This window comes from Nerophis lumbriciformis, linkage group LG39, assembly GCF_033978685.3.
Source record: "Nerophis lumbriciformis linkage group LG39, RoL_Nlum_v2.1, whole genome shotgun sequence".
NCBI lineage: Eukaryota > Metazoa > Chordata > Actinopteri > Syngnathiformes > Syngnathidae > Nerophis > Nerophis lumbriciformis.
In genome coordinates, this window is record NC_084586.2 from 12,079,858 (window position 1) to 12,095,240 (window position 15,383).

General features: G+C 37.5%; 1 protein-coding gene and 1 long non-coding RNA gene across 2 annotated transcripts in view; one reads left to right on the top strand and one right to left on the bottom strand.

Annotated features, from left to right (window-relative positions):
* Window positions 1-1,430: 1,430 nt before the first annotated feature.
* On the bottom strand, window positions 1,431-12,719 carry LOC133577850 (potassium channel subfamily K member 1-like). The gene is made up of 3 exons (XM_061931924.2): window positions 12,181-12,719; window positions 7,387-7,791; window positions 1,431-1,882 (listed from the first exon to the last, which is right to left on the bottom strand). Exons 1-3 carry the CDS (start codon window positions 12,506-12,508, stop codon window positions 1,596-1,598), a joined length of 1,020 nt encoding a protein of 339 aa, XP_061787908.1. The 5' UTR covers window positions 12,509-12,719; the 3' UTR covers window positions 1,431-1,595.
* The window catches only part of LOC133577853 (uncharacterized), a 54,087-nt gene continuing 50,733 nt past the window's right edge, over window positions 12,030-15,383 (top strand). The window contains exon 1 of the long non-coding RNA XR_009811776.2: window positions 12,030-12,442. This is a non-coding gene — a long non-coding RNA (uncharacterized lncRNA). The remainder of the gene's footprint in view (window positions 12,443-15,383) is intronic.

The window sequence follows — 15,383 nt, forward strand, 5'->3', positions numbered from 1 at the left end:
GGCCCAGAGGATAATACTACCACCACCATGCTTGGCGGTAGGTATGGTGTTCCTGGGATTAAAGACCTCAGCTTTTCGTCTCCAAACATATTGCTGGGTATTGTGGCCAAACAGCTAAATTTTAGTTTCCTCTGACCACAGAACTTTCCTCCAGAAGGTCTCATCTTTGTTTATGTGATGTCAGACAAATGGCCTCCAAGGAATGAATGATCTATGGCCCCCGGGATGATATTTGATTAGTATTAGTGAAGTGAATTATATTTATATAGCGCTTTTCTCTAGTGACTCAAAGCGCTTTACATAGTGAAACCCAATATCTAAGTTACATTTAAACCAGTGTGGGTGGCACTGGGAGCAGGTGGGTAAAGTGTCTTGCCCAAGGACACAACGGCAGTGACTAGGATGGCGGAAGCGGGGATCGAACCTGGAACCCTCAAGTTGCTGGCATGGCCACTCTACCAACCGAGCTATTGTTTTGCACGCACCAATCTCCATCAGTGTTGGTACTAGGGATTTTCAGGGGGACCCCATCAAGTCCTAAACATGGGGTCCCACTTTTTTTTTTAAATATAAATATATGCATTGTCCTGTTATATCTCACATTATATATTGTGTTTTGGAAAAAGGTTGTCATAAATGTTACTTAATTCATAAAACACATTTTTATGCATATATTTTATATATATATACATATATTTTATGCAATGTATTCAGTTATAAACATTCATTCACTTTCTTCTTTCCTTCATTGATTCTAAACTTTACTGCTGCCGGTATTTTTTTCTATATTTTTATTGTAATATTTTCAAAATGCGTTTGCTCTATTTTTGGCCAAAGTAAGACAAAGAAAATAACCTGAAGTTGTCTTTATTTTTTAGTTTTAATGCCATAATTTTAATAGTCCGGCCCGCCTGTGCACAGAATTTCCTCCATGCAGCCCCTGAGCTTAAATGAGTTTTGACACCCCCGGCATAGATAATGCATGCAAGTGCTGCCCCCTGGTGTTCAAACACACACATTGCACATGAATGTGATACTCTTCAGAAGTTTTGTATATGACCTCATAATTGGTTTTGTGTCCAAAAACGTAACAATGACCAGAAAAGTTGCATTTGGGTAATTTTGCACTTTTTAGTGACAAACAGAATGCAGGAGCAGAGTGACTATTTTGGCCTTGGGCTGCACCGGAGATCCATCCAAAGGTAATGTTCATATTTATGTAACAATATTATGACCTCCAGCTAGGATTGCATTTTGGGTTCACGCATTTGCGTCATTCTTAAACCCGCCAGACGAAATTGGAGTGATTATTTTGGCCTTGGCGGCCCCTGCTGTGTTATTGGCATAACAACATTATGACCTCAGGTTTAAGCCCTGGTGACATCTGCAGTGATCATTTGGCCTTGGCAGAGGTCCACTGAGAGGCCTTGCTAATCATTGGCTAAGCCTTGATGTGAACTTTCAGGCAGGAAGTGGAAAGTTCCCAGCCCTTCCTCTTGTGTTCCTACTCTTATCTGCATGGAACGAGCAAACAAGGAAGAAGAAGAAGAAAAAAAGCGGCCATGTCTGTTTTCACTTCCCCTCTCTCGGCGAGTTCAGCTCAGTTGGCCGTGGAGGGAGGAGCCTGAGGCCGGCGTGTACGACACCTGCCTGCCGCCCGCCCTCATGGAGGCGGCCTGCTGCGACACGGACGGGATGCCGCCCGGGCGGTAGTTGACGTGCGGCTCGGCGACGTGCTCACGCTCCATGATGTTGGCCGCCTCGCCGTCCAGCTCCCGGATGTCCTCCTGGTAGAACCTCTGTCTGAGGCGCTTCATCTGAGGCAGCTCCACGCACGTTTCCATCAGCACCAGCATCAGCAGCAGGCCCAGCAGCAGGTACACTGTGGACACACACATCATGTCACCTTTACTTATATACTACAAGTATATATTACATGTTATTATAAATGTTACTACATGACATATCTACTGTATTTTTCAGACTATAAGTCGCAGTTTTTTTTCATACTTTAGCCAGGGGTGCGACTTACACTCAGGAGCGACTTATGTGTGAAATTATTAACACATTAGCGTAAAATATCAAACAATATTATTTATCTCATTCACGTAAGAGACTAGACGTATAAGATTTCATGGGATTTAGCGATTAGGAGTGACAGATTGTTTGGTAAACGTATAGCATGTTCTATATCAGGGGTGCTCATTACGTCGATCGCGAGCTACCGGTCGATCTCGGAGGGTGTGTCAGTCGATCACCAGCCAGGCATTAAAAAAATAGTCCTAAAAATGAGCGATCATAAATCTTCACTATGACGTCACTTTCGTCACTTGATTGACATTCACGGCACCCGAGGGTCTTCTGAGATGACGCTGGCTGCTGACAGCTCATTAAAATTACCGACTGGAAGGCGAGAAACACTTTATTTCAACAGACTCTGGCGCCGTACCTGTCGTCAAAACTCCAAAGACCGACTGCACAGTTGCACGGTTGCGCTAACAAAACAAGAGTCTCAGAAAGCTGGCGTGCACATGCTAGCAAGCTACGGAGTTTGCCGACAATGTATTTCTTGTAAAGTGTATACAAAGGAGTACGGAAGCTGGACAAATAAGATGCCAAAAACCAACCACTTTCATGTGGTATTGGACAGAAAGGAGGACTTTTTTTCTCCTCCATTCGAAAATGCGGACGTTATCAGCACCACTGTCTGATTCCAATCAATGCAAGTCATCACAATCAGGTAATACACCAACTTATATTCTTGTCTTCATGAAAGAAAGGAATCTATATGTGTTAAACATGCTTGTATTATCTTTAAACACCTTTAACTTATTAACAATATTAACTATATGTGTTAAACATGCTTGTATTATCTTTAAACACCTTTAAGTTGTTAACAATATTAACTATATGTGTTAAACATGCTTGTATTATCTTTAAACACCTTTAACTTATTAACAATATTAACTATATGTGTTAAACATGCTTGCATTATCATTAAACACCTTTAACTTGTTAACAATATTAACTGTGTTAAACATGCTTGCATTATCTTTAAACACCTTTAAGTTGTTAACAATATTAACTATATGTATTAAACATGCTTGTATTATCATTAAACACCTTTAATTTTTTAACAATATTAACTATGTGTTAAACATGCTTGCATTATCATTAAACACCTTTAACTTGTTAACAAAAACATATATTTCATAAATAAGTAAATGTAAATTATATATATGAATGAGGTAGATCCCCACGACTTGATCAATTGAAAAGTAGCTCGCCTGCAGAAAAAGTGTGAGCACCCCTGTTCTATATGTTATAGTTATTTGAATGACTCTTACCATAATATGTTACGTTAACATACCAGTTGGTTATTTATGCCTCATATAACGTACACTTATTCAGCCTGTTGTTCACTATTCTTTATTTATTTTAAATTGCCTTTCAAATGTCTATTCTTGGTGTTATGTTTTATCAAATAAATGTCCCCAAAAAATGCGACTTATACTCCAGTGCGACTTATATGTTTTTTTTCTTCTTTATCATGCATTTTCGGCCGGTGCAACTGGAAAAATATGGTACTTACATCATGTGTATGTTACATGTTATTATGAATGTTACTACATGACAACACACGCATCAAAACAAAAAAATAACATCATTTTCCATTGAGAGTTTATGATCATGACCTCTGCCAAGGCAAACTAAAGGCAATGCATGGCGTTTATGTAAGACAAGAGTTGCCTTTTACTGTTTACACACATGACAACACATGCTAACTATTATTTTTTTTGGCCTCACTATTCTAGAAAAAAAATTATATTTTTTTTAATTTTAATTATTTTTTAAAGACTAATATTCTCATTTAAACTCATTTTTGAAAATATTGCATATTTTGTGTTTTTCTTCCCATAATCAAAAATGTTCTTTGTTTTTAGACTTGGTCGAACACCAATTTTTTACAACTTTCAGAACGATACGAGACCCGATCAGACTCACAAAGCTTTGTAAGGTAGCCAGTTTGACCCTGTAACAGACTAACTTCATTAACTTTCTATGGGGCAATACTGGTGACATCTAGGAACGTTAAAATGTTACATTCATATTACCTGTACTGTAAATAATCTTATATTTTAGCAACAGTTTGACCTTGTAACAGACTAATTCCTTGTTATTTTAAACTTTGGAGTCCGACATTTCCACTACAGCCTTGGAAACGTTTGACTACGGTTACTAAAACTTGTATGATGACCAGTGTTTGACCCTGGAACAGACTAAAACTTCATTAACTTTCTATGGGGCAATACTGGTGACATCTAGGAACATTAAAATGTTACTTTAATATTACCTGTACTGTTAATAATCTTATATTTTAGCCACAGTTTGACCCTGGAACAGACTAATTCCTTGTTATTTTAAACTTTGGAGTCCGACATCTCCACTAAAGCCTTGGAAACGTTTGACTACGGTTACTAAAACTTGTATGATGACCAGGGTTTGACCCTGGAACAGACTAATTCCTTGTTATTTTAAACTTTGGAGTCCGACATTTCCACTACAGCCTTGGAAACGTTTGACTACTGTTACTAAAACTTGTATGATGACCAGGGTTTGACCCTTTAACAGACTAACTTAATTAACTTTCTATGGGGCAATACTGGTGACATCTAGGAACGTTAAAATGTTACTTTAATATTACCTGTACTGTTAATAATCTTATATTTTAGCCACAATTTGACCCTGTAACAGACAAATTCCTTGTTATTTTAAACTTCGGAGTCCAACATTTCCACTACACTGCAAAAAGTCAGTGTTCAAAAACAAGAAAAAAATTTTAAAACAAAAATTAGGGGTATTTTATTTGAACTAAGCAAAATTATCTGCCAATAGAACAAGAAAATGTGGCTTGTCAAGACTTTCCAAAACAAGTAAAATTAGCTAACCTCAATTAACCCAAAATACCTTAAAATAAATATATTCTCACTAATAACAAGTGCACTTTTCTTGGTAGGAAAAAAAATGAGACCTTTTTGCTCAATAAGTTGAAAAATATTCTTAAATGAAGTAAATGCTAGTGCCATTATCTTGACATAATGATATGCGCTCGGCATTACATTTCTTGAAACCAGCAAACTTATACTAAAAAGTAATTTATTGTTCTTAATGGAAAGGCAACAAGGCAACCGCTTGTTACTCTCGGGGTCTCCTAGCTGCTCAGGCAAATCATATTGTCTAAAAATGCATTTTTCCATCGATAACATGACATCATCGCGCCAAGTGCGTGCTCTTTCAGTCAATTAGTGTGCATATATACAGCCCGGCCCCCGGTCACATTTTTTGTAATTGTAATTTTGAGGAATTTATCTGAATTTGCATGAACTATTTCTGTTTAATTGTTTGAAATGTCACATGTTAAATGTTTTTTTTTCATGCTTGAAATAAGAAATGATTACTTTAAAAAAGTAGTTTTATACTTGTGAGTGTTGATGACCAGTGTTGGGTTAGTTACTGAAAACCAGTAACTAGTTAGTTACTAGTTACTTTATTTCAAAAGTAACTCAGTTACTAATTCAGTTACACCAAAAAGTAATGCGTTACTGTGAAAAGTAACTATTTAGTTATTTTTTCCCCTTTTTTTAAGGCTCCCATTAATGCCCTTTTAGCCTTCATTTCAGTACTGTTATTGCACTGGAGAATAATACAATCTGTTGATCAACTTGAAATACATTTGCATCACTGAACTCAGAAAGCAATGTGCTCTACATACAACACACAAAGACAAAGATATGTTTCAAAGGGCCAATTTATTTCAGGCCAGAACAAATTGACAAAACTATTTTAAATAGCTGCAACATAATGGCACTTTAACTTTAACTTTAAGTAGATAGGATCTTTGATCCAAGACACAACTTACATTTAACTAAAATGTTATTTTCTTTGTGCTCGACAAAAGAAAAGTATTGAGAATGTCTCCATGTTAAAAAACTCGACTTCTGACTTCGCCATGATGTCTTGTTAGTTGTTATGAGAGTAGCGTATGTTTTTGTGTGTGTGGCCCTTTAAGATATGACAGCATGTGAGGTGAGTGACGTCAGTGAGTGAATGGGCGAGAGAGGTGAGCGAGCGGCGACAGTGAGTGCGTGCAGGTGCTCTAGCTTGGTGGATGGCTGCGTCCAATAAAGTCACAAAGTTGCAACAAACCGCCGGTCTCGTCATTCACCCTCAGCTGTAAAGACCCACTGCCGGGTAAAGTGAAGGTTGTTAGTTAGCCCCGAAGTCGTACATAGGCCCTGGAGGAACGTCTCCCCTGCGCCCCTCAACTACGGTCTGGAAGCATGAAGTGCTCTAAAACTTGCTGGTAGACGGCTGCGTTGACCCTGGATCTCAGGAAACAGAGTGGACCGACACCAGCAGATGACATGGCACCCCAAACCATCACCCAACCATGCAAATTTTGCATTTCCTTTGGAAATCGAGGTCCCAGAGTCTGGAGGAAGACAGGAGAGGCACAGGATCCACATTGCCTGAAGTCTAGTGTAAAGTTTCCACCATCAGTGATGGTTTGGGGTGCCATGTCATCTGCTGGTGTCGGTCCACTCTGTTTCCTGAGATCCAGGGTCAACGCAGCCGTCTACCAGCAAGTTTTAGAGCACTTCATGCTTCCTGCTGCTGACCTGCTCTATGGAGATGGAGATTTCAAGTTCCAACAGGACTTGGCGCCTGCACACAGCGCAAAATCTACCCGTGCCTGGTTTACGGACCATGGTATTTCTGTTCTAAATTGGCCCGCCAACTCCCCTGACCTTAGCCCCATAGAAAATCTGTGGGGTATTGTGAAAAGGAAGATGCAGAATGCCAGACCCAAAAACGCAGAAGAGTTGAAGGCCACTATCAGAGCAACCTGGGCTCTCATAACACCTGAGCAGTGCCAGAAACTCATCGACTCCATGCCACGCCGCATTAACGCAGTAATTGAGGCAAAAGGAGCTCCAACCAAGTATTGAGTATTGTACATGCTCATTTTCATACTTTTCAGTTGGCCAACATTTCTAAAAATCCCTTTTTTGTATTAGCCTTAAGTAATATTCTAATTTTGTGACACACGGAATTTTGGATTTTCATTTGTTGCCACTTCAAATCATCAAAATTAAATGAAATAAACATTTGAATGCATCAGTCTGTGTGCAATGAATAAATATAATGTACAAGTTACACCTTTTGAATGCAATTACTGAAATAAATCAAGTTTTTCAAAATATTCTAATTTACTGGCTTTTACCTGTATATGTTTTTTTCCTTCTTTAGTATGCACTTACGGCAGGTGCGACTTATACTCCGAAAAATACGGTAATACCATTTCAATGGCTATGGGGGTGTTACCGGTGATGACCAGCTTGTAGATGTGGCGGTGTGGGCTGTCCTCTTTGTCGTGCCTCTCCCCTGGCACGTAGTCTCCCAGACCGATGGTCGTCAAGGAGATGAAGCAGAAGTAGAGCGACTCCAGAAAGTTCCAGTCCTTCTCCAAGGCCCAGAAGATCCAGGCGGGGATGATGAGCACCAGCATGGCCACGACCGCGGCCAGGAGGGCGGCGTGGCCCACGGCGAACCTGGACTTGGACACGGCCCACCTGCGGGGGAAGTAGGAGAGGGGTCGGCGGGTCACCAGGATCATGATCCTCTGCACCATGGCGGAGAGCAAGAAGAGGGTGACGGGGATGCCCACGATGGAGTAGAAGATGCAGAACGCCTTTCCTTCGTCCGACAGAGGAACCGTATGACCGTAACCTGCACACACATGACACTAATTAGTCATTAAGTCCCTCACTTGTACCATGTTTACATTCTAACTTAAAAAGAAGATGTTTGACGAGCACTTCTTGGATTGGGTCCAGAAAAAAAGTACCTTGAAAGTACTCTCAATCCATCACACTTGGACCAGTGTTTCCCCCAGAAAATGTGTTAGTTAAGGTGGTGTCTCCAGGGAGAAGGGGGTGAGTGGGTGTAAGGAAAGGCATAACTCTGCCTGTCGCCATCACGTCTCCACAGCCTGGGGGGGCAATAGACTACAGACTGTGGTGAAGTAGGCCGGCTTCGTCGCGTGAAGAAGCCTGCAATTTTTGGTTGTGTTTTCTGCTCCATATGCTGAATGCCCATATACTATATAGATCTCCATATTTTGTCCGTAAAGTAAAAACAATACACAAAACAGTCCTAGTTACCTGAGATACTAACTATGTCATTATTATGACTTAGTAATTTAATAAGTCAAAAATATGACAAAATAATGACAAAAAAATGACTTAAGTCAAATTAATTACTTACTGTAAGTAAGCGTTTGCAATAAGAGTTGAAAAAAAAAGAGTTAAAAGTGTGGGCCACATGCTGACATATGCTCAACTCATCCTGCTTAATTTATTACAGCATTTGGGAAGCCTGTTGTTGATTTTTATTATATAAATGTTATATTTTTATCAACATGTGATAGCAGGGACCCTGCCATTCAAAACTAGGCTGCTGCATTACTAATGATGAATGTAACTATAGCTGAAAAAAATAGTACAATAGCAATAGGAGAGACTATTCATCCCTGAACACCATGGAGTTCATGTAGGCTTAATGATGCAGTTACATTATTATATCAATTATCAGAGACAGAAACTCTTCATTTAACATAAAGTCCTTTTTTGCTGCTTCAACACGGCTCACAGAAAAAGGTAAAGTGAAATAACTTAGTTAACTGTAGGTCAATAATGCTTGTTTTTCTATCAGACACACAGGGCTTTGCTGTCCGTAACACACACACACGCAAGTACGCACACACACCGCACAGTGATAGTCTTACTACACTTTGATAGTGACACTACACATGATTGTGACACTACACTTTATGATAGTCACACTACACTTTGACAGTCACATTACACTTAATGATGGTGACACTACACTTAGTGACAGTGACACTACACTTTATGATAGTCACACTCCACATTATGACACTCCACATTATGACAGGAAGACTACACCTGATAATCAAAGTGTATTTGTGTAGTACCACACAACATCACAACGGTGCACAAAGTGCTTTACAGGACAAAGAAGTTAAAAAGCAAGTAAAATCATTTAAAAAACCTTCATATCTAAAAACACTTAATTGTCGTTGTTTGTTAAGTCCGTTTTAACTAGTATGTTTTTAGTTGCGATTTAAAAGCTTTTAGCTACGTGATGGCTCGCAACTCACTCCTGAGTTGCGAGCATCTCTGTCTGGACTGGAGCCTGCAGTGCCCCAGACTGGAAGTCTCTGCAGAGAGTGGTGAGGACGGTGGAAAAGATCATCAGGACTCCTTTTCCTCCTATGCAGGAAATCGCAAAAAGCCGCTGCCTGACCAGGGCTCAGAAAATCTGCAGAGACTCCTCCCATCCCCACCAAGGACTGTTTTCACTGCTGGACTCTAGAAAGAGGTTCCGCAGCCTTCGTAGGAGCACCTCCAGGTTCTGTAACAGCTTCTTCCCTCAGGCCATAAGACTCTTGAACGCATCATAATTGTCCCCTCAATTCCCCTCAAAAATGGATTAACTGGCTAGAATATAAAGACAATAAAAACATACATCCATAAATGTGGATGCATATCCTAAAGTGCAATATATTTATCTGTACAGTAATATATTTATTTATATCTACACCTTGTTTTTTTTATCCTGCACTACCATGAGCTAATGCAACAAATTGTCATTCTTATCTGTACTGTAAAGTTCAAATTTTGAATGACAATAAAAAGGAAGTCTAAGTTCCATAACTGGGGTGCAGATGCGGCAAAAGAACAATCACCCCATTTTTAAACTATCCTTCCAAAGATGATTCCTTGGTGGGTGGCCAACACTTCAAATATCTGCCAAGTATGCTGGGGCAAGACCATGGATGTACTTACAACCAAAAGAAGGATTTTAAATATATTGTAAAACACACTGGGAGTTAATTGGGTCATTTGGGAATGTTTTGGAGCATTGGTGAGGAGGTGCATTTTGTACTAACTCAAGACTGATGTAGTCCACTCTAAAGACCATTACAGTCCTCAACTGATCAAAGCATGAATGGCTTTTTCAAGGTCTGCCATCTGCAGAAAAGTCTTCACTTTTTGTTAAAAGCCTCAGCTCAAAAAAACCAAAAAAAACCTGCTCTAACCACAAAGTTAATTTGTTTGTCACATTTAAGGTCGCTTCAGAAAGTGCCTGTGCAGGTTATATTCCTTTCAGACTGTTTACTTATTTACAAAGTAAACACCAGCTTCCACACTGCACTGTCAATAAATTCATTAATCTGCCCTCTCTGCAGCGTGTGCAACTAGACAGATAGTTAACACGTTTAGTTGATGATTGACGTTCCTTCTTTTGAATGATTTGTCTTCCCTAGTTTTATTTCTTTATAAGTCTTCCTTTATTTAGGTTTGTAAGACTGAAAATATAAACATTACAAAAGTCTAACGTCCATTGTGTTATTTTGCATAACTAAGGTCCATTGTGTACGTTACATAAATAAAACAGAAGGTTTAGTGTTAATACACACAGCAAACACTGCACACATGTAGTTTTACACAAATAAACCTAAGGTGTAGCTTTACAAGGGAAATTGTTCCACACAGTAGCTCAGTTACAAAGGATGGAAAGTAGAGATGTCCGATATTATCGGCAGATAAATGCTTTAAAATGTAATATCGGAAATTATCGGTATCGTTTTTTTTATCTTTTATTTTTTTATTAAAATCAACATAAAAAACACAAGATACACTTACAATTAATGCACCAACCCAACCCCCCCCGTAGTACCGTAGTAGCAATATAAAATATAACATACGTAATATTTACATATTATATATACAGTATGATATATACTGATATATTATATTTTTATATAATGTATACAATATATAATAATTACCATGTACATTATTACAGTATATGTAACAGCTGCAGCATAAAATAGAGCAGTGTTTTTCAACCACTGTGCCGCGGCACAGTGGCCGTGTGCCGTGAGATACAGTCTGGTGTGCCGTGGGAGATTATCTAATTTCACCTATTTGTGTTAAAAATATTTTTTGCAAACCAGTAATTATAGTCTGCAAATGACGTGTTGTTGTTGAGTGTTGGTGCTGTCTAGAGCTAGGCAGAGTAACCGTGTAATACTCTTCCATATCAGTAGGTGGCAGCCGGTAGCTAATTGCTTTGTAGATGTCGGAAACAGCGGGAGGCAGAGTGCAGGTAAAAAGGTGTCTAATGCTTAAACCAAAAATAAATAAAAAGGTGAGTGCCTTCAAGCTTAGGGAAGGCTATGCAGAACAAAACTAAAACTGAACTGGCTACAAAGTAAACAAAAACAGAATGCTGGACGACAGCAAAGACTTACTGTGGAGCAAAGACGGCGTCCACAATGTACATCCAAACATGACATGACAATCAACAATGTCCCAACATATTCTTGATCACTAAAACAAAGTAGATGCGGGAAATATCGCTCAAAGGGAGACATGAAGCTGCTTCAGGAAAATACCAAAAAAGAGAAAAAGGAGCGCAAGACAAGAACTAAAACACTACACACAGGAAAACAGCAAAAAAAAAGTCTAAATAAGTCAGGGCGTGATGTGACAGGTGGTGACAGTACACCTACTTTGAGACAAGAGCTATATTGATGCATGCTTGGTTATGCTTTAAAGTCATATCCAACAATTGCGACGACTTTTTACTGTCAACAGAGTTTCGTTTTTTAATTATTTCCGCTGGTGGTGTGTCTCCGCATTTTTTCAACGCAAAAATGTGCTTTCCCTCAAAAAAGGTTGGAAAACACTGAAATAGAGAATAGATCCAGCAGAAAATATACATTATAAACAAAGTGTTGTTTATAATGATAAGAATAATGTTTATTATCATTATTGTTTAATTTAGTACTTTTAACAGACAACTATTACATTACGTGTGTGCCTTTTTAGGACCTATTTTAAGTGTTACTGTTATTTATTTGTAATAATCAGGCAATTCCAACCAACTTCCGGTTTTCATTTGTTTGGCTGTGGAAATTCCTTATATGGTCAATCTCTTATTAGCACCTGTGCCTAGTTAGTTTCGCCCGGAAAGTGATGCCGAAAGCGGGCCTAAAAGAGTCCTCTCCCCCCCCGGAGGACTGACCTGTGGTGGTGAGCACGGTGCTGGTGAAGAACAAGGAGGACATGAAGTCCCAGTTCCGTTGGCTGCTTCCTCCCAGGACGGACACGCCATAGTTGTTGGCCTCCAAGGCGCGGGCCAGCAGCGCCTGGAGGTCCTCCTCCGACACGCAGGTGTTGTTGCGGATGAAGTCCCGCTGGGAGGCCTCCAGCTCGGCCCGCAGCTCCACCTCGTAGGGCAGCTCGATGGCGGAGAAGACCCCGGCGCCAATGAGCAGGTAGACGAGGTAGGCGACCACCAACACCGCGAAGTTAAACGTCGACTGTTGACGCGCGGTGAAGCAGACCTCCATGGCCGCCCTTTTTTTAACTTTTAAATGACCGATAAAGATGTGAAAAGGCGGACTAACACGGGCGGTTTACCGGCGTCGTCTTCTTCCGCCTTTCGCCTGGAGGCGGTGACGTCATTCACCTGAACAGGTGGGTCTAGGTGGTTTAAAAAAATAATTTAAAAAAGCATATATCCGCCGTTTAACAATTTAAAAGTAAACATGATCATATTCCTCGCTTACTTTTAATTAAATATTACAACTTTTTTTTTTTTTTATGTTCATGCTGTTTAGATCACATAGACACGCCTCCAAAGTCAACTGGCTCGACTGGTTTGTGAACAAAAAAAAGTATGTGACATCATATTCTATTAATCAGTCACACCTGCACAAGCCTAACTAAATAACTGTAACGCTACATTTATATTTATATTACATTTATACGGCTCTAAAAGTGGATTATTAATACCGTGTGAACAGGTGAGTGTCACAAAGACCACTAGAGGGCAGTAGAGACGGCGTAAACAGTCACCGGCCACTTCATTAGGTACAACATTTTTCACTGGGGGGGGGCACACTGAAAAATGAAAGCATGCGTGGGCCATTTTGATATTTTTTCATTTTCAAAGCCAATACAATATTTATTGTAACCATTAGGGCTCCCCTCAATTTTTGGTGACTGTTAAAAGTCCCGGGGACCCAAAGGGGTCTCAGTCACACATTAATGTTTTTACTTTAAACAATTAAATATCTATAGATCAACTTCAGATCAATCTGTTGCCATAAAATATATTTTTATGTCTGCCTCTTTTGTCCTAAAAAAAAAAATGTAATGGCAAAACCACAAAATATGCAAAATTTCCCCCAAAACATTTTTCAAAGTGGAATATTTGATTTGAAATTATTTGAGCCTTAAATAAAGTCATAACAACATTGCTTTTGATTCATTATTATTTTTTGAACAATGATAGTTTGAAAAAAAAAAAACTCAGACTAAAGGTCATTAGGGCTCCCTTCAGATTTGGTGAACATTAAAGGTCCCAGGGACCCAAAAGGGTCTTAGTTATTTAAGTGTTAAAAACAAGTAACTTTTATTTTTTATTTTTCTACTTTAAACGCTAAAATATCTATAGCTCAACTTCAGATCTATATAATGATATAATGATAATAATAATTTAAATTTGTTTGTTTTATACATTTTTGTCAAAAGGAAATCCTGTTTTTAAGGCACAAACACAGAACATTCAATATTTTGTTGCCCAAAATATTCAAAGTGGAATATTTGATGTGAAGTAATTAGAGCTTAAAATAGGTCAGTAATTCATAACAACATTGCTTCTGATTCATTATTATTTTTTGAACAATGACACTTAAAAAAAAAAATCAGACTAAAGGTCATTAGGGCGCCCTTCAGTTTTGATGAACATTAAAGGTCCCGGGGACTCCAAAAGGGTCTTAGTCAATAAAATGTTAACAATTACTTTTTTTTTTTTTTTTACTTTAAACACTAAAATATCTGTAGCTCAACTTCAGATCTAGCCATTGAGATAAAAAAAATAAAAAAAAAAATATATATATATATATATATATATATATATTATATATATATAATTTTTTTTTTTTAATGTATTTATTGATTTTATTTATTTATATATCCATCCATCCTTTTTCCACCGCTTGTCCCTTTCGGGGTCACGGGGGATATTTATTTATATATATTTATATAACTGAACACTAATGACCTTTAGTAATAAATAAATAAATACAATTTAATAAAAATAAAATATAAAAATTATATATATATATATATATATATATATATATATATATATATATATATATATATATATATATATATATATATATATATATAATTATTTTTTTAATTTATTTTTTTAAATTGTATTTATTTATTTATTGTTATTATTACTTTTTTTTGGAACAATTAAAGTTTACAAAAAAAAATCTTACTAAAGGTCATTAGTGTTCAGTTTTGGTGAACGTTAAAGGTCTCGGGGACCCAAAATGGTCTTAGTCACTTAAGTGTTAAAAACGAGTCTGATGTTATTTTATTTATTTTTTACTTTAAACGCTAAAATATCTATAGCTCAACTTCAGATCTACCCATTGCGATATATATATATATATATATATATATATATATATATATATGTGTGTATGTATGTATAATTTATTATTATTATTTTTTATTTTATTTTTTATTTTGAATGAAAGTTTAGAAAACAAATCAGGCTAAAGGTCATTAGGGCTCCCTTCAGTTTTGGTGACTGTTAAAGGTCACAGGCACCCAAAAGGGTCTTAGTCATTAAAGTGTAAAAAACTTTACCTTTTAAACACAAAAATATCTATAGATCAACTTTAGATCAGTCTGTTGAAATAACATTTACATTTTTTTTTTTAGGTTTTATACCATTCTTGTCAAAGAAAACCCTGTTTTTAGGGCAAAAATAATATGCAATATTTTCTCGCCCAAAATATTCAAAGTGAAATACTAGGTGAAGCAATTGCAGCCTTAAATAGGTGAATAATTCACAACAACATTGCTTTTGATTCATTATTATATTTGAACAATGACACTTTAAAAAAACAGACGAAAGGTCTCAGGGATCCAAAAGACCCCTACTCATAAAAGTGTTAAAAATAGGTTATATATCAATATATAATATTTTTAGTTACAACGCGTAAATCTCTAGATCAACTTAAGATATATTCCTTGATTATATATATATATATATATATATATATATATATATATATATATATATTTATTTTATTTTATTTTATTTTATTTTTTTGAACAATGACAGTTTTACAGTAATAAACAAACCGCCTGCATGGCAGCTTTGTGTCAATATTGCAACATGTTCTCATTACATTT

Excerpts from the sequence above, each read along its gene's own strand:
- LOC133577850 (XM_061931924.2), bottom strand. The coding sequence starts at position 12,508 with ATGGAGGTCTGCTTCACCGCGCGTCAACAGTCGACGTTTAACTTCGCG. Across the intron at positions 7,792-12,180 it reads CACCGTGCTCACCACCACAG|GTTACGGTCATACGGTTCCT; the intron begins GTCAGTCCTCCG and ends ATGTGTGTGCAG. Across the intron at positions 1,883-7,386 it reads CTACAAGCTGGTCATCACCG|TGTACCTGCTGCTGGGCCTG; the intron begins GTAACACCCCCA and ends GTGTGTCCACAG.